Genomic DNA, 20,035 nt, shown 5'->3' on the forward strand with positions numbered 1-20,035 from the left:
ACTCGTTCAATATTTGATCACTATTTGTCTGCAATATTTGTAAGTCAATATTACTTGATCCCCATGTAAGTAATGATACAATCCTATGTCTCTATTTGAAGGTGATGACTCGTGACCTGATAATTACTTTTTACCGCTTTGTAAATTGATTACTACTTATTATATTAAGCTCTTGAGCACCAGCGTACAAGAAGCCACCCCGTCTGTGACACAAGATTACACGATGGATTCGTGCAGCTATAAGCTCTACCACGTAGATGGCTTTGATTCCAGACAGGATCTGGAGACTTACTTTTCAGGTAAAAAAGACATGGTCTTCGGAGAAGATTCCATAAAATTTCCAATGGAAAATATTACAAAAACTTTCACAAAGGGTATGTATCTTAATCTTTCTATATTTCTGTTGGTTACAATTGTAAAGAACTAGATAAAACTTGGACGCATTTCTTTGTAAGGGCTAAACTGATCAGAAAAAAGTAAACCCACTGCCTTCTATTTATTATAAATCAAAGGAAGTTGGTCAAAGCTCTAGCCATCAAATATGATGTAGAATATAAGGTCTATGGGTTGAGTAGAGTCATTGTTTCCCAGTCTTTCATAATCAGAAACATAGAAAAAGTTGTAAATAAGAGCCCAGGCCACTATGTAGAACATGAAAAAGACTTTATAATACTTACCTAGAAGGTTGTTCTGGTGCGAACTGGTCAAATGGGTGTCTCCGTTCTTCAGTGCCGTCATCTCGTCTTTCGGTCATATTGGTCTTCCTTCTTCTGAAGCCAGGGTGCATGACACGTCCTACGTCATCCACACTCGCCAGCATTGATGTCCTGCGTAGGCGCACTTTGATCTGTCCTGAGCAGGGCAGATTAAAGTATTGTAGTGCGCCTGCGCAGGGCCTCAATGCCGGCGAGTGTGGATGATGTAAGACGCGTCATTCACATAGGTTTCAGAAAGAGAACGAAGATGGCTGAAAGAGGAGGTAAGTACCGTTCGGTAAGTATTATAAATTGATTTTTAACTTTCTATACAGCGGCCTCGGTTCTTATATACAGCATGTTAGAATGCTGTGTATACGAGCCCACTGGAGGTGGCCGCAGCTTATAGGCCTCAAAACTGGTGACAGGCTCCCTTTAAGGTACACAAACCTGATGAAATGTTCCCTTGAAGTACTGCTAAGTTAATAGAGAGGTTCACCAGTTAGGATCCTTATTTTTCTGCCTGCTTAGAACGTTATTTCAAACATAGTTTTTTCTTCTGGAAGTTCTGTCACATCTTGCATAAAGCTGGAGTCGCACGAGTATATGGCATCGGATGCAAGATCATCAAATGCGATATGCTAATGACACCCAGCTCAGGGTCTACTGCGAGCCTGAACTGAGTTTCATGCAGCTGTTTTCCGATATTGCAATCGTATCACAGCTGCATAGGGGAAGGAGGTATTATTCTCTCCATCTCCTCCATTGTCGGCCTCTCGTATATTGCTCTGCACTTTCATGGCATCTGAGTGCAGTCCGATGTTTCAATCGCACTTTTATGGGTGCGAGTGATGAGAGACTCCCAGTCAATTGCATCATGCTGCAATTTTTTTCCCCAGTCTGATTAGGCCTGAGGAAAAACTTGCAGATATGAGCAGTAGCATTGTCTTGAAAGGAGCAGAGTGCAATGCAAAATTTTCTCTCAATGCACTCTGACCTAATTCAGACACACTTTACAACCATATCACATAAAATGATGTCATGAGGTTTCAGGGGGTGTATGACAGCAGCTGCCAAAGCTAGTGTCATTTGCATGGCTAATAACATGCACTGGTGCCCAATGGATCCCCCATGATATGGTTGGGGGATATAGATGATTTAACATGGAAGCCAAGGTAATTATAATAGATATTGTCCCCCATGATTACCACGACCATCAACCTGAGGTTCTGACTTGAACAGTCATGCTGCAGGGTCGTTTTTCCGTATAATCAATGCTTTAAAAACAAAACCCTTGGAATAGTTTTTTTTTCACCATTTTACACTTTATTTTTTTACTATTTTACTATATATTTGTCATGGGACTAGAGTTGAGCGCGGTTCGTGGTTCTCCAGTTCGTGGTTCGAGTGATTTTGGGGGGTGTTCTAGATCGAACTAGAACTCGAGCTTTTTGCTAAAGCTCGATAGTTCTAGTTACATTCGAGAACAGTTCTAGCAGCAAAAAGACCAGCTAATTACTAGCTGGCTTTCCACTGTAATAGTGTAAGTCACTCTGTGACTCACACTATTATAAAATTTCAGCGTATAGTGTGCGGGAACAGCGCATTGAGATCACTGCTGCTGGGATAATGGCAATCGCCATTTTTTTTTCCCTTGTCTTCCTTCCCTAAGCGCGTGCGTGTAGTGGGGCGGCCCAGCATGTCAGCCAATCCCAGACACACACACAGCTAAGTGAACTTTTAGCCAGAGAAGCAACGGCATGTGTGATAGGATGTCCATGTCACATGTCCCTGCATTATAAAAACGGGTATCTGCCTGTCCGGACGCCATTATCTCTTCTGCGTCTGGGTGTCAGTCACCGATGGCGCAGCTCCTGTCTCCGATACTGCTGTGTACTCTCTACACACAGCGCTATACAGAATAGGGATATAAGTTTCTATTAGCCCTTGTAAGGGCTAATAACAGCAGGCTCAGAGCCATAGGTGACAGTCAGGTCCGTGGAAACAGATTTTAACAGCCACAGAAGATAACAGCGTCTGTGTAGCTAAGCTCAAGGACTTCCTCGCTGCATTTCCCCATTAGGAGGGATAGAAAGTGAGGCTTCCTTTCCTGTACACTGACCCACAACCCTGCCACTGTACCCTCCTGCCTTTTGCACACTCAAACTCATTGTTACTAAGCCATTATACTAGCAAACACTGAGTAAACTTAGTGGCATTCTAAAAGTGGCTGTTGGACTTCCATTAGTGTCCCACTAGTGCAAATCTATGTGCAGCACCTCTGCATTGCACACTCAAGCTCATTGTGCAATGCAGAGGTGGGTGTGTGTGTGGCCCAATTTTTGGAAAAAAAGGAGACTCCGCTTGGAGTAACCCTTGCTTACAGTGTTTTTAAAAATGATCCAAGATGAACAGAGCTGGGATCAGCAAAGACTTAGCTACCTACCCCGGTGCCATCCTGGGGACTGTTAAGGATGGCATATTTCTGAATGTGCTTGATGCAAATCTAGCTTTGAAGTGTACAACTGGGGCACAAGTGCTGCCACTGAAGGGGTGGGTGTGTGTGGCCCAATTTTTGAAAAAAAGGGAGACTCCGCTTGGAGTAACCGTTGCTTGCTGTGTTTTTTAAAAGGAGCCAAGATGAACAAGTCATGGTTCAGCAAAGACTTTGCTACCTACCCCAGTGTCATCCTGGGGACAGTTAAGGATGGTGTATTTTTGAATGTGCTTGATGCAAATCTACCTGTGAAGTGTACAACAGGGACACAAGTGCTGCCACTGAAGAGGTGTCTGTGTGGCCCAATTTTTGGAAAAAAGGGAGACTCCGCTTAGAGTCCCCTTGCGGTGTTTTGCATGATTTTAGAAGGGCGTGCCATGCCTATATCTGTGTCTCCTCTTTTTCTTCGTCCAGCTGTTTTGTTTTCACATGAGTATATGCCCTTGTCACTTTCCCATGTGTTTGTGTCTTGTTGTGAGTTGTTTGTCACCTTTTGGACACCTTGTGGGTGTTTTCTAGGTGTTTTTATGTGTTTGTGATTGCCTCCCATTGTTTCCTATGCGGTTCGAGTGGTTTGCTGAACCAGTTCATCAAACTGAACTCGAACGAGACCTCCGTTCGGCGAACCGACCTCGAGCCGAACCGCGACCGGTTCTCTCATCTCTACATGGGAGTGCCCTGCTCTGGGAAGACTGCGGATCAGTCTGGCACCGGAAGGTCACAATGCCTTATTAGGTCTGCAGCTTGTGATCAAATGAATCTGCTTTCTTTTGGAGCTTTCGCGTTAAAAACTCCTATCTGACTATTCTTTGGAACCTTACTCTCAATTCAGGTTTTGGTGACCACTTCACTTTTCTAAAAATAGTACCTTGTCTTACCACCTGATGCAGGTTATAGAATTTTCATTCTTATGCTTTCCACTTCAGAAGGAGCCAGTCTCTTCAAGAACAAAAAAAAAAAGACCCGGCACTCAAATCACGATGCTGCGATGAACAAATCTATTTAATGGTGGGTCAACAGATTAGTGTAAAACATGACGTTTCGGTCCACAGGACCTTTTTCAAATATACCCTTAGTGCTGTAGCCTGGGGAGCAAAGAGGACAGACACTGGTGATGTGGCAATGTATTGCAGTGAGGAAGTGTACCGCGACGTCCTCTTTCCTCCCCTGGCTAAATGAATGTTTGAAAAAGGTCCTGTTGACCGAAACGTCACATTTTACACTCATCTGTTGATCCTCCATTAAATAGATTTACTCACCGCAACATGGTAATTTGAGTGCCGGGTCTTTTTTGTTTGCATAAAAGGATTGAGATCCTACCTGAGCACCACCAAATAAGTAAGAAAGAGTTCAGTATTTCCCTTACTACTAGTCTCTAGAAGAAGCTTAGGTGTCATGACAATTACATCTGGCAGTTGAGCTGTATTGGAGGAGCTTGGAGTGTTTTCCTTTTCATGTTAACAACATCTGAACTGAAAAAAACTGGGGTAGGGAGGGGAGTCACAGGAAAATCTGAACCCAGCATACACCCCCAAATATAACCAAGGACAATAAAGAATAATAGGTAGTGACTCAAGAACAAATATAAATCTATAGAAGAATGTGAGTCAGGAATCCACCAAAAAATTAAATGCAAAGGCTTAATTTATTATTATTATTATTATTATTATTATTATTATTATTATTATTATTATTATATTATAAATAATGTACAGTACAAGACAACACAAATGGGTGCTCAGCAAAGAATCCAAGTTTAGAAGGGGCACAGTATTGCAGGAAAAAACTACATCAATAGGGTGGGTATAAAGTGCATGTGCATAATAGCAGCAGGGTAATAATATGTAATGAAAAAGTCTTCCAGGCCCACCTCTAGAAATAAAGTGCACATTAAAAATAGTAATCAGCCAAGGGGGCCAATAGCGTCATGTGCCAAAAACTCACCCATAATCCCCTAAATGTCCTGCAATATAGGTTCCTCTAAGACTCCTATGCGCGTTTCGCTTGGGATTCTTCCAGGGGGTCATACAGTTAGTGTGTGCAGTGGAGTTTAAATAGTCCCAATACCCCATGTCCATCCATACTGCCATTAAAGTGTGGTGCATGCGCAGTCCGCACACGCACCGGGCGGAAGCCGTGTCAGCCATCAGCGACGGAACTGAGGAGGGGAAATCCCCTGTGACGTCATGCTCAGACAGTGGCTAAAGGAGGGCGTCAGCAGCATCTGTCTGCCAATCAAGGACCATGCATGCGAGCTCCAAACAGGTAGGCTTGGCTATCACACAGGCGCCATCTTGGAAGGGGAAAAAGCCGACCGAGATAGATGTCGCAGGGCGCCATATTTAGAAGGTCACCATCAGACCGAACAATATACAGAATGTCTCAGCACTAAGTGGCAAAACATAGCTGGGCCATCCAAAATACATATACATAATAATAAAAAAGGACATTTAAATATTTAATATAAGTTAGAAGAGGATGGGAATCTTTCCACTGTGTGATGGCTGTAATGAAGAACCGGATAATGGGAACAAGGATCAAGAGATCGGCACCATAAAACGCACTATAAGCAGATAAAAGAACACACAAATTAAAATGGAGAAAGGTTTATCTATAAAAATTATGTAATATAAAAGGAGAGCACAGATGTACACATAATGGAGACTATATCATGTCAAATGGCACATAAGACCAAAAAAGAAAAAAGAGGGCGTGGGTGGAGGGGGTGAGTGTGGGGTTAAGGGGTGGAGGGGGGAAAAAAAGGGGGAAAAAAGGGGGGTAAAGGAGGAAAGAGGGGGCCCATGTACACAGATGGATAGTTAAAAAAGTTTCTCATTTAAAACATTAATTGGATATATTACAAAAATGATGAAAAGGTAAGCTTCTTATTTAAACCATTTGGTACCATTGAGCCCACAGTAACAATCCATCTGCATTCTAATTGTGCCAAACGGCGCTGTACATCGCCCCTCCGAATCCCACAGTGCAAACGGTCAATACCTCTGATTTTGAGGAATTTAGGGTTGCATGAATCATGCAATTTAGGGTTGCATGAATCATGAAATTTATGGAAGTGCCTTGGTAAGGTTTTTAACAAAGTGACGTCTTCTACATCACGGGCTGCAAGAATATCATGAACGTGTTTGCAAGTACGGACACGTAATTTGTGAGAAGTTAAGCCGATATAAATAAGGTCACATGTGCACGTAGCATAGTAGATCACACAGGAGGTTCGGCATGATATATAATTTGTAATTTTATATTTCTGTGAACGATTGGCTGATAAAAACGTGGTGGCTCTAATGATATTCTTGCAGCCCAGGCAGTCACTACATGGATAACACCCCCATCTTTGTTTGCCCATCCCAAAAATGCCTGGTTGTTTAGTGACATAGTGGCTCCTCACTAAAAGATCTTTCAAATTCTTTCCCCTCCGTGCTGTCATCAATGGGGTATCAGAAAGGAAATCAGAGAGGGAGGGCTCGGTTTTTAAAATGGACCAATGTCTGAACAGAATATTCCTCATGTTGTCCCATTGATGATTTAGCATAGAGATGAATCTAATTCCGTTAGTATAATTTTTAGGTTTCAAATTGGGATTGAGTAGGTGACAGTGCTTGGCCCGCATATATCTTTGCTAAATTGTCCTTTTGCTATATCCCCGTTCCAAGATCCGTGATTTCAAATCAGAGGCCTGTCTTTCAAAATTGTAATCAGAGGAACAGATACGACGCATTCTAAGGAATTTCCCTGTTGGGATAGCGCAGATGGATGGTCTGGTATGAGCCAATGACGCATGAAGAAAATAATTGACCGACGTATCCTTACGGAACACGTTGGTCTGAATTAATCCATTATCCTGTACATGAAATTTAATGTCCAAAAACTCAATGGACAGGGGGTGAAACTTATATGTTAGTCTGATATTAAAGCTGTTGTTATTTAGACCCAGCATAAATTCATGTAACTCAGGGATCGTGCCTTTCCAGATAAAAAACAAATCGTCAATATAACGAAACCTTCCAGATACATGGGAGACGGCGTAGGCACCATCCTGGAAGATCTCATGTTCCCAATAGCCTAAAACATTTTTGAAAAAGATGGCGCCCACACCGCCCCCATTGTGTTCCCCCGTCGTTGTAAGTAGTATCTGTCCCTAACAGTAAAAAAGTTATCAGTCAAAATAAACTCTTAAAGTTCCAGAATTAGATCGCAGAGAGCCAAATCGATGTTACTCATCCTAAGAATAAAGGCAACAGCTGTCATGCCGTCAGTATGACTGATGATCTTATATAATGACTCCACATCTGCCGTTACCAAAAGTGCACAAGGATCAAGATGTAACCCATCCACCTGCTTCAGGACGTCAGTAGTGTCTCTGACATAGGAGGAGATCGTCTCAACAAGAGGTTTCAAATAAAAATCAATAAATTTGCATAACGGATCACAAAGCCTTCCTATGCCAGAGACAATCGGACGCCCCGGCGGGTTAAGGTGGTCCTTGTGCACTTTTAGTAATAGATAGAAAGTAGGGACAAACGGGAATTTCGTCGTCAACCCATCAAACACCTTTTTTGGAATTACACCAGAGTCAAAAGCTGCCTCCAAAATCACCCGAAGTTCCTTAGCAAAAGACTCAAGGGGACAAGATGGTAACAAAAAGTATGTGTCTTTTTGACGCAATTGTTTTAGTGCCTCTTTTTCATACTTATCAGTTGGTCAGATGACGACATTTCCCCCCTTGTCCACTGGTTTAATGACAATGCCTTTCATGGACTGGAGCTCGCGCAATGTGTGCCTCTGTAGAGATGTAAGATTATCCTTTTTGGATTTATTGTCCAGTTTTTTCAGGTCCTCAGTTACTAACCTCGTAAAAATATCTACTTGAGGACACAAGGACAAGGGGGGAAAAGTGGTACAGCTGGGGCGAGTATCATAAGGAAATTTACCTTGAGCACTAGATTCCGACTCATACTCCAGATCCTCTAGAATACGTAAAGCATTTTGCTCCATGGTAGAATTTAGGCCGACATCCTCAGGGGGTCTGAAATGGAGTTGTTGCAGGACCAACTTTCTCGCAAATAAATGGAGATCCTTTAGTGCTGTAAAAAAGTTGAAGTTGTTACTAGACACAAACGTCAGACCCAGACTCAATACATCATGTTGTATTTTAGATATTTGAAATGTAGATAAATTAATCACCTCGAATCTATTCTGCTTCGGTTCATTAGGGGGAGGTGTGATCACACGTTTATTTCTGGAATGACTCCTTGTAATAGATGAAATACTTCCCACGGGCTTAGACCCAAATCCTGACTGCTTGGAATTTTTGGGTCTGACCACCGGGTCATCGTCAATAGATGAAATTGATGTGTGTGATTCTGAACGGTTAATAGATGGACCATGCACTCCAGGACGGGAGTGTCTCCACTTCTAGACCTGCTTTTTCTGAAAATCCCTCAAATCCCTTTGATACTTTTTGGATTTAGCCGTCACAATTTCTTTCTCCCATTTCTGGAATTCCAAATCCAAATCTCCCTTGATTTTGGATATACCCTCAGGGGTCAGAGTTTTACTCATATCATGTGGTACGCCCTCAATCTCTTGGTCAATCTCCCTCAGGGTATTCTCATTTAACTTGATGAGTAATTTCATAAATCCCACTGAACATTTAGCTGCCACATCCTCCCATTCATCCTTAATTTCCTGATCATAGATCTCAAAGGAGGGGAATATTTGAAACTGTATGCCACTAGGAATAAATCCCCTAGAAATATACCATTCTAAAAATGATTTACTCCACAATATGCGAGTCCTTCTATTCAGAAGATTCTTATATTTCACAAAGAGGTGGCCATTGTCCCTTTCTCCAGAAGTCCCCCCCCCTTTTTTTTTTCCCCTCCCCCCCTCCACCCACTCCCTTTTTTTTCTGTTTTGGTCTTATGTGCCTTTTTGACATGACATAGTCCCCATTATGTGTACATCTGTGCTCTCCTTTTATATTGCAGAATTTTTATATATATCCTGTTACGGGGGGCTGTCTGATAATAACCTAAAGGAGTATCAGACAGTCAGGGTCCACCGTGCAAAGACTCTGCTGCAGACTATGGCAGAGTGCAATACTTCTGTTAACTCACAGAAGGATATAATAAGTAAGTAAAGCAATTCCTCCCTTACTTGGAGGGTGTGTGGAATGATCTCTGTTAATAATCACAGAGACAAAGGCAATGTGTGCGAAATGGCACCTACCTAGGTCCGCTCTTCTAGTGGTGCAAAAGAGACGAACAGCAGCGTAAGCCGCACAAAGCTCCTACCTGCGTTCGCTCCACTAGTGTGCGAGGACACGAACCACTAGATATGGCACCTGCCTAGGTCCGCTCTTCTAGTGGTGCAAAAGAGACGAACAGCAGCGTAAGCCGCACAAAGCTCCTACCTCTGTTCGCTCCCCTAGTGTGCGAGGATACGAACAACTGCCAGACACAGTATAAGGAACGTTACCCTAGCGGCAACGTCCACCTACGAGTCGAACCACAAGGCCCAGCCAGACCATGTGCCTCAGGCACCTGCCTATGTCCGCTCTCCTAAGAGGTAAGGATACGGAGAGCAGCCGAAGCTGTAAGGTATAAGAAAGCTACCCTGCCGGTAGCGCTCACCTAGCATAGACAGAGGAATGCCTAGAGGAACGCGCACAGAGCGTCTACTCTTATGCATGAACCAAGAGGACTGAGCACCATGCGGCGTGTGTCAGGGTCTTATATAGACTCTGTTCCTCAACCAAGATGGAGGACACCAGAGCCAATCCGCTGCCAGAACGACAGGAGTGACGTCATGCTGGCCTATCACCGAGCAAGGCATCACAAGCACATGACCAGCGACCAATCGGCATAGAAGGTGTCAGAGACATGTGACCTCGTGTCAGCGATGATGTCACCCGCACATGTGCAATGGCTCCAAGATAGGACTTAGTCTCCGGCGCTCGCACATGTGCAGTATCAAGAAATCTGGACTTAGTTTCCAGCGCTCGCACATGTGCAGTAGCAAGAAATCTGGACATAGTCTCCAGTGCTCGCCGCAACCGTAACAGTACCTCCCCCTCAAGGGCCCCCCTCCCGGCGACGCAGGTAATCGGCAACTAAGTCGGGAGCATGGACAGCCTCCTCAGGCTCCCAAGAGCGATGTTCCGGGCCGTAACCCTCCCAATCTATCAAGAAGAACCTGCGCCCTCTAACCATCTTAGTACCAACTATGGCTCGTACCTCATAGCTAGAGCGAGAGGAATCAGAGGCAGGAGAGTGCACTTCCCGAGCGTGAGGTAAAATAGCCGGCTTTAGCAGTGAGACATGGAATTTGTCATGAATCCTAAGATGGACGGGTAACTTCAATTGGTAGACTACAGGATTTACCTGTCGAAGAACCTCATAAGGACCCAGGAAGCGAGGAGCAAATTTGACATAGCTCACTCTAAGTTTCACGTGTTTTGCAGAGAGCCACACAAAGTCCCCTGGAGAAAAGACAGGAGCCGGGCGACGAAACCGATCGGACACCGTCTTCATACGGTCCTTAGCTGCTTGGATCGACTCTTGAGTCCGATCCCAAACCTCTCTGGCACTAGTTGCCCAGTCGGCCACAAGAGGAGGGGGTGCAGCAGCGGGAAACGGTACCGGTACCCTAGGGTGTTGCCCATTATTGAGTACGAACGGTGTCTGCCCAGTGGCCTCAGCCAGCGAATTGTTAAGGGCAAATTCTGCCCAGGGTAGGAGGGAGGACCAGTTATTGTGGTTCTCAGCAACAAAGTGTCGAAGGTATATAATCATAGATTGATTGGTACGCTCAACCAAACCATTGGTCTCCGGATGGTATGCCGAAGAGAGATTCAACTCAATTTGCAGAAGGCTACAAAGATCTCGCCAGAAACGGGAAGTAAATTGCGGGCCTCTATCACAAATGATACGATCTGGCATCCCGTGAAGCCTAAAGACATGCTTGAGGAATAGTTTGGCTAGTACCCTGGAAGATGGGATTCTCGATAACGGTACGAGATGAACCATCCGGGAGAAATGGTCCGTAATGACCCACACAAATCTATGTTCCTGTGAACATGGAAGATCACCCACAAAGTCCATGCCTACCACCTCCCATGGTCTATCTGGCACTGGTAATGGATGCAAGAGCCCAGCCGGTCTCTGCCGTAATGGACGGTTGCGAGCACACGAGTAGCAGGAACCGACATATCTCTTGACGTGGCTGGCTAAGTGTGGCCACCAATACCACCTCTCCAGTAACTCTCGTGTCCGCCTAATACCAAAATGCCCACCCACCTTTGAGGTGTGGGCCCATGACAGTATATCATTCTGTCGATCAGGTGGAACAAAGGTCTTGCCCGGTGGGATTTGGTCTAACGTCACAGGGGAGAGCGTATGAAAAACCCTGGAGGGAAGGATAAGACGAGGTTCGTCAATCTCTTCCTGGGTAGAAAGCATAGAGCGAGACAGGGCGTCTGCCTTGTTATTCTTACTCCCAGACAGATAGTTGATGGAGAAGTGAAAGCGGGAGAAAGACAAGGACCAGCGGGCTTGGCGAGGATTCAGACGCTGAGCGGTTTGTAAGTACGTCAGATTCTTATGGTCTGTATAGACCTGGAAAGGATGTTTCGCTCCTTCCAGCAAGTGATGCCACTCCTCCAAGGCTAATCTCAAGGTGAGCAGTTCCCTATCCCCAATGGTATAGTTTCTCTCTGCCGGTGAAAAGGTTTTCGCAAAGAAGAAACACGGCCTTTTTCTACCTGCACCGTTCTTTTGATACAAGACCGCACCAGCACCCACTGAAGAGGCATCAACCTCTAAGAGGAAGGGCTTACTCTCATCGGGTCTTTGAAGAACGGGAGCAGTTGAAAAGTGTCTTTTTACTGCCTCAAAAGCATGAGATGTCTCAGTAGACCAGGCTTTGGGATTAGCACCTTTCTTAGTCAAGGCCACCAAAGGGGCCACCAAAGTAGAAAAATGGGGTATGAACTGCCTGTAATAATTTATGAATCCTAAGAAGCGTTGCACCGCCTTCAAGGAATGAGGTTCGGACCATTGCAGGACAGCAGAGAGCTTCGCAGGATCCATAGCCAGGCCCTCTTGTGAGATAATGTAACCCAAAAAAGGCAATGAGGACTGCTCGAATACACATTTCTCGAGTTTAGCAAACAATGAGTGCTCCCTTAAACGGGAAAGGACACGAACGACATCCTGACGATGAGTCTCCAGATCAGGAGAAAAAATCAGGATGTCGTCCAGATACACCACTACTGAGGATAACAGTAAATCCCTGAACACATCGTTTACAAAGTCCTGAAATACTGCGGGTGCATTACATAACCCAAAAGGCATGACGAGGTATTCATAGTGACCGTCTCAGGTGTTAAAAGCGGTCTTCCATTCGTCACCCTTTCGGATTCGTACCAAGTTATACGCACCCCGCAGATCCAACTTCGTAAAAACTTGAGCTCCTCTCAGTCTGTCAAAGAGCTCCAAAATTAAAGGTAATGGGTATTTGTTCTTTATTGTGATTGCGTTGAGACCCCTGTAATCTATGCAGGGACGCAAATCACCCTCTTTCTTCCGAACAAAGAAAAACCCAGCTCCCGCGGGAGAGACAGACTTACGAATGAACCCCTTCTCTAAACTCTCTCTTATATAGGTCGACATGGCCTCCGACTCAGGTATCGACAGGGGGTAAACCCTGCCTTTAGGTGGAACCGAACCTGGGATAAGGTCTATGGCACAGTCATACGGCCTATGGGGTGGAAGAACCTCAGCACCCTGTTTGGAGAACACGTCAGCGAAATCCAAATAGGGTGTAGGTATGGGAGAGAGATCAGTAGATGCAACCGCAATGACCTTAGGTGGTAAGGGAAGACATCGGGACTGACATTTCGAACCCCAACTAATAATGCTGTCAGACTCCCAGTCAATGTGAGGAGTATGAGTACGAAGCCATGGAAGACCCAGAAGGACGTCGTCTATACCCTCAGGCAAAACAAGAAAAGAAATCTCCTCTATGTGACCCTGAGACAGGGAAAGGCGCAAGGGAACTGTCCTCAATGTAATGGAGTCAGACAACATAGTTCCATTAACAACACGGACAGGAATAGGCGCCTCTAACATGATAGAGGGAATATTGTGTTCCTTTACAAATCCTGAGGACACAAAAGACCCGTCAGCTCCGGAATCCACAAAAGCCATAATAGGACATGTATTCTCAGATAACGAGAGCTGACCTGGGATACAACACTTAGAGGGTGCAGAAGACGTCTCTAGTAACCCCCCTCTAATGGTTACTAGGCCAGGGAGTTTCCCTGACGACTAGGACACTTGTTGGCATAGTGCCCAGCCTGACGACATACGTAACATATAGGAGGACCAGATTTGCGTAGTCTGGAAGACGTATGACCTAACTCCATAGGAGTGGAAGATGTTTCAGATGCTGAGGAAGATGGTAGTGGACCCTCAACAACTGGAATAGCCCGATGCTTAGGGCGTGAGGAAGAGACCTCGAGTCTACGTTCCTTATGGCGTACATCGATCCTCGTTGCTACTGTGATCAAGTCCTCCAGAGAAGCAGGGACCTCACGAGTAGCAAGAGCATCCTTGACATAGCCTGCCAACCCTCTCCAGAAGATAGGAATCAACACCTTCTCTGGCCAATCTAGTTCTGCCACCAGAGTTCTAAAAGCAATGGCATAAGAACTAGTGGATAACGAACCCTGAGATAGATCTAACAGTCTCAGGGCCGCATCATGGGTAACCTGCGGACCCATGAATACCGCCTTAAGAGCATCAAGAAAGTCTTGATGTCTCAGAGTAACCACATCAGAGCGCTCCCATAGGGGAGTCGCCCATTCTAAGGCTTTGTCCTGAAGTAAGGAGATGATAAAGCCTACTCTGGACCTCTCCGTAGAGAAGCGAGAAGAGTTGACCTCTAGGTGTATCTGACACTGACTAATGAAACCACGACATGATCTGGCATCGCCAGAATATCTGTTTGGCAGAGCAAGTCGAGGATCATGTGCAGATGTCACCATGGTCTGAGGTTTGTCCTCTATACTCTTGAGCCGTGACTCAAGTACTTGTATGTAACGGTGTAATTGCTGATATTCTGCCATAACTGCCAGACCCTTGGCTCAGTCCTAATGTTACGGGGGGCTGTCTGATAATAACCTAAAGGAGTATCAGACAGTCAGGGTCCACCGTGCAAAGACTCTGCTGCAGACTATGGCAGAGTGCAATACTTCTGTTAACTCACAGAAGGATATAATAAGTAAGTAAAGCAATTCCTCCCTTACTTGGAGGGTGTGTGGAATGATCTCTGTTAATAATCACAGAGACAAAGGCAATGTGTGCGAAATGGCACCTACCTAGGTCCGCTCTTCTAGTGGTGCAAAAGAGACGAACAGCAGCGTAAGCCGCACAAAGCTCCTACCTGCGTTCGCTCCACTAGTGTGCGAGGACACGAACCACTAGATATGGCACCTGCCTAGGTCCGCTCTTCTAGTGGTGCAAAAGAGACGAACAGCAGCGTAAGCCGCACAAAGCTCCTACCTCTGTTCGCTCCCCTAGTGTGCGAGGATACGAACAACTGCCAGACGCAGTATAAGGAACGTTACCCTAGCGGCAACGTCCACCTACGAGTCGAACCACAAGGCCCAGCCAGACCATGTGTCTCAGGCACCTGCCTATGTCCGCTCCCCTAAGAGGTAAGGATACGGAGAGCAGCCGAAGCTGTAAGGTATAAGAACGCTACCCTGCCGGTAGCGCTCACCTAGCATAGACAGAGGAATGCCTAGAGGAACGCGCACAGAGCGTCTACTCTTATGCATGAACCAAGAGGACTGAGCGCCATGCGGCGTGTGTCAGGGTCTTATATAGACTCTGTGCCTCATCCAAGATGGAGGACACCAGAGCCAATCCGCTGCCAGAACGACAGGAGTGACGTCATGCTGGCCTATCACCGAGCAAGGCATCACAAGCACATGACCAGCGACCAATCGGCATAGAAGGTGTCAGAGACATGTGACCTCGTGTCAGCGATGATGTCACCCACACATGTGCAATGGCTCCAAGATAGGACTTAGTCTCCGGCGCTCGCACATGTGCAGTAGCAAGAAATCTGGACTTAGTCTCCAGCGCTCGCACATGTGCAGTAGCAAGAAATCTGGACATAGTCTCCAGTGCTCGCACATGTGCAGTAGCAAGAAATCTGGACTTAGTCTCCAGCGCTCGCACATGTGCAGTAGCAAGAAATCTGGACATAGTCTCCAGTGCTCGCAGCAACCGTAACATATCCCTTTCTCCATTTTAATTTGTGTGTTCTTTTATCTGTTTATAGTGCGTTTTATGGTGCCGATCTCTTGATCCTTGCTCCCATTATCCGGTTCTCCATTACAACCATCACACAGTGGAAAGATTCCCATCCTCTTCTAACTTATATTAAATATTTAAATGTCTTTTTTTATTATTATGTATATGTATTTTGGATGGCCCACTGTGTTTTGCCACTTAGTGCTGAGACATTCTGAATATTGTGCGGTCTGATGGTGACCTTCTAACTATGGTGCCCTGCGACATCTATCTCTGTCGGCTTTTTCCCCTTTCAAGATGGCTCCTGCGTGATAGCAAATCCTACCTGTTTGGAGCGTGCATGCGTGGTCCATGATTGGCGGATGGAAGCCGCTGACGCCCTCCTTTATCCACCGTCTGAGAATGACGTCACAGGGGATTTCCTCTCCTCAGTTCCGTCGCTGGATGGCTGACGCGGCCTCCGCCCGGTGCGTGTGCGGACTGCGCATGTGCCACACTTTAATGACGGTATGGACGGACATAAGGTATTGGGACTATTTAAACTCCACTGCATACACTAACCGTATGACCTCCTGGAAGAAGCCCACGCGAAACGCGAGTAGGGGTATTGGAGGGACCTATATTGCAGGACATTTAGGGGATTATGGGTGACTTTTTTGTCACATGATGCTCTTGGCCCCCCTGGCTGATTACTATTTTTAATGTGTACTTTATTTCTAGCGGTGAGCTTAGAAGACTTTTTCATTACATATTATTACCCTGCTGCTATTATGCACATTCACTTTATACCTACCCTATTGATGTAGTTTTGTCCTGCAATTCTGTGCCCCCCCTTACTTGGATTCTTTGATGAGCACCCATTTGTGTTGTCTTGTACTGTATATTATTTATGTTATATGTCTAATAAATTAAGTCTTTACATTTAATTTTTTGGTGGATTCCTGACTCACATTCTTGTATAGGTTGATATATGTTTTCCTTTTCATGTCTAGTTTTCCCTGTCTGTCTCCCTACCCTTGTGTTACATTATTGTAGTGGTGATACTAGTGCTCGGACTCTCCTTCTCACTAGTCAGGGTAAGTTCAAAAAAGCAAGGGCCTTGGCAAGTGATCAGAGAAAGGGGGAAGGGATCTCTGGACAGTGTAGGAGGTAATCCTGCTTCCCTTTTTCAAGCACCAGGACCTACCATTGTATTGTGTCCCCAGTCTACTAAGGAGTTCCCTTATGCCTGGCAGACTGTGTGACAATATTACAGGATAAAGTTCAAAACTACAACATTTCCTATAAATATCAAGTCCTCATGTGTCTGTTTTCAAAGAAAAAAAAGATTAAAAAGGGGAAGAACTGGAAATTTCCCAGTCTTGAAGGGGGTAATTGCCCAATTTCTTTCATATTATTTATTAGTCCAACTAGGTGCATATATCAGGTAATCCTTTGATCCTTTCTATATTACAATTATTATATTGTATCTATCTGTCTGAAATCAGCTTTAAATACTTGACAACCTTGAGACCATTGTTAAGACTTTACCAATATTGTCTATTTCCACCCCCTATAGACCACATTGGAAAAATTAACTTTGAATTTTCTTTCTAGTATTAGGAGATGCAATTTTTAATGGAAAATTTGTTTTTAGTTAATGGAAAATCCTGTTTCTGGTTTGTTTGAATGGAAATTTTAAAATATCGATTTTTTTTTTCTGCAGGTCATATTAATGGAGACATCTTGATTGACCTCAGTCATGGTTCCATGGTTCATCATTTGTTTGCAGCCTGCGACTTTTTCAAACACATCATAGTGCTGAAGATCCAAGACAGATGCATCATGGAGCTGAAGAGATGGGTGGATGAACGTACAGGAGCATTTGACTGGGGACATGCCATAAAATTTCATGTAGACAATAAAGAAAGCAGGTGAGGTATTTGCCTAAACATTAGGAGGAACCCAATATCATTGATATGTTTTTCTTCTGAACTAGAAAAATAATGGCAAATGTGGGAGATTATTGCACAGTATATCTTCTATTTACTATATATTACTTTGGTAGATAATTAAAACTAAAACTCGGATTTCATTAGAAAAGTCTACTTTTATCCACTCAGATCAATCATGGTTCTGTATAATAATGAGTAGAGATTAGCGAACCCGAGGTTTAGTGTTTGGTATTCCGACTAGAGATGAGCGAACCGGTCCCGGTTCGGCTCGAGGCCGGTTCGCCGAACGGGGGTCCCGTTCGAGTTCGGCTCGTCGAACGTTCGACGAACCGAACTCGAACTGCATAGGAAACAGGGGTAGGCAATCACAAACACAGAAAAACACCTAGAAAACACCCTCAAAGGTGTCCAAAAGGTGACAAACAACTCACAACACATGGGAAAGTGACAAGGACATATACTCATGTGAAAACAAAAGAGCTGGACAAGGAAAAAGAGGAGGACACACAGATATATGAGTATATGCAAGTTAACATCGATTCCATTATTGTGCAACTTGAGCCCTGCTCATTTTAGGCTTCCAATCTTGATAAATTGCCTGAGCTCGCCACGTACGCCTTGGGGATCTTGTCGTGTCCTGCAGCCAGCGTTCTCTCGGAACCTGTCTTCAGTGCTGCTGGGGGTCTGCTGGCAGATAAGCACACATGTCTGTCCACTGACAATGTGGACATGGCTCTCAGAGGACTTTTCTTCCCCTGGGTCAGCCAGGGGACGGGAAAGGCACGCGTATTTTTGAGAGTGCTTCATGCAAAGCATCTTTTTCTTTTTCAAAAGGGGGGTCAACCGATGCCAGTCAAGTGGGGTGTGTGTGGCCCAGTTAGTGGCAACGAAGGAGACTGTGGTTGGAGTCCCCTCGCTGTGTCTCTAAAAGAACCAAGATGAACAAGTCATGGCTCTCAGAGGACTTTTCTTCCCCTGGGTCAGCCAGGGGACGGGAAAGGCACGCGTATTTTTGAGAGTGCTTCATGCAAACCATCTTTTTCTTTTTCAAAAGGGGGCTCAACCGATGCCAGTCAAGTGGGGTGTGTGTGGCCCAGTTAGTGGCAACGAAGGAGACTGTGGTTGGAGTCCCCTCGCTGTGTCTCTAAAAGAACCAAGATGAACAAGTCATGGCTCTCAGAGGACTTTTCTTCCCCTGGGTCAGCCAGGGGACGGGAAAGGCACGCGTATTTTTGAGAGTGCTTCATGCAAACCATCTTTTTCTTTTTCAAAAGGGGGCTCAACCGATGCCAGTCAAGTGGGGTGTGTGTGGCCCAGTTAGTGGAAACGAGGGAGACTGTGGTTGGAGTCCCCTCGCTGTGTCTCTAAAAGAACCAAGATGAACAAGTCATGGCTCTCAGAGGACTTTTCTTCCCCTGGGTCAGCCAGGGGACGGGAAAGGCACGCGTATTTTTGAGAGTGCTTCATGCAAACCATCTTTTTCTTTTTCAAAAGGGGGCTCAACCGATGCCAGTCAAGTGGGGTGTGTGTGGCCCAGTTAGTGGAAACGAGGGAGACTGTGGTTGGATTCCCCTCGCTGTGTCTCTAAAAGAACCAAGATGAACAAGTCATGGCTCTCAGAGGACTTTTCTTCCCCTGGGTCAGCCAGGGGATGGGAAAGGCACGCGTATTTTTGAGAGTGCTTCATGCAAAGCATCTTTTTCTTTTTCAAAAGGGGGCTCAACCGATGCCAGTCAAGTGGGGTGTGTGTGGCCCAGTTAGTGGAAACGAGGGAGACTGTGGTTGGAGTCCCCTCGCTGTGTCTCTAAAAGAACCAAGATGAACAAGTCATGGCTCTCAGAGGACTTTTCTTCCCCTGGGTCAGCCAGGGGACGGGAAAGGCACGTGTATTTTTGAGAGTGCTTCATGCAAAGCATCTGTTTCATTTTGAAAAGGGGGATCAAGTGATGCCAGTCAAGTGGGGTGTGTGTGGCCCAATTAGTGGAAACGAGGGAGACTGTGGTTGGAGTCCCCTCGCTTTTGAAAAAAGAACCAAGATGAACAAGTCATGGCTCTCAGAGGACTTTTCTTCCCCTGGGTCATCCAGGGGAGGCGAAAGGCACGCGTATTTTTCAGAGTGCTTCATGCAAAGCATGTTTTTCTTTTTCAAAAGGGGGCTCAACCGATGCCAGTCAAGTGGGGTGTGTGTGGCCCAGTTAGTGGAAACGAGGGAGACTGTGGTTGGAGTCCCCTCGCTGTGTCTCTAAAAGAACCAAGATGAACAAGTCATGGCTCTCAGAGGACTTTTCTTCCCCTGGGTCAGCCAGGGGACGGGAAAGGCACGCGTATTTTTGAGAGTGCTTCATGCAAACCATCTTTTTCTTTTTCAAAAGGGGGCTCAACTGATGCCAGTCAAGTGGGGTGTGTGTGGCCCAGTTAGTGGAAACGAGGGAGATTGTGGTTGGAGTCCCCTCGCTGTGTCTCTAAAAGAACCAAGATGAACAAGTCATGGCTCTCAGAGGACTTTTCTTCCCCTGGGTCAGCCAGGGGACGGGAAAGGCACGCGTATTTTTGAGAGTGCTTCAT

The 20,035-nt window shown here is 45.4% G+C and overlaps 1 protein-coding gene across 1 annotated transcript in view; it reads left to right on the forward strand.

Annotated features, from left to right (window-relative positions):
* The first annotated feature begins 215 nt into the window (after positions 1–215).
* Positions 216–20,035, forward strand: part of LOC142256812 (indolethylamine N-methyltransferase-like) — a 58,611-nt gene continuing 38,791 nt past the window's right edge. Inside the window, exons 1-2 of the mRNA XM_075328706.1 lie at positions 216–374; positions 17,242–17,449. Of these exons, the coding sequence (XP_075184821.1) occupies positions 224–374; positions 17,242–17,449 (359 nt within the window). The 5' untranslated portion in view covers positions 216–223. The remainder of the gene's footprint in view (positions 375–17,241; positions 17,450–20,035) is intronic.

Source organism: Anomaloglossus baeobatrachus, chromosome 11 (genome assembly GCF_048569485.1).
Source record: "Anomaloglossus baeobatrachus isolate aAnoBae1 chromosome 11, aAnoBae1.hap1, whole genome shotgun sequence".
Lineage (NCBI taxonomy): Eukaryota > Metazoa > Chordata > Amphibia > Anura > Aromobatidae > Anomaloglossus > Anomaloglossus baeobatrachus.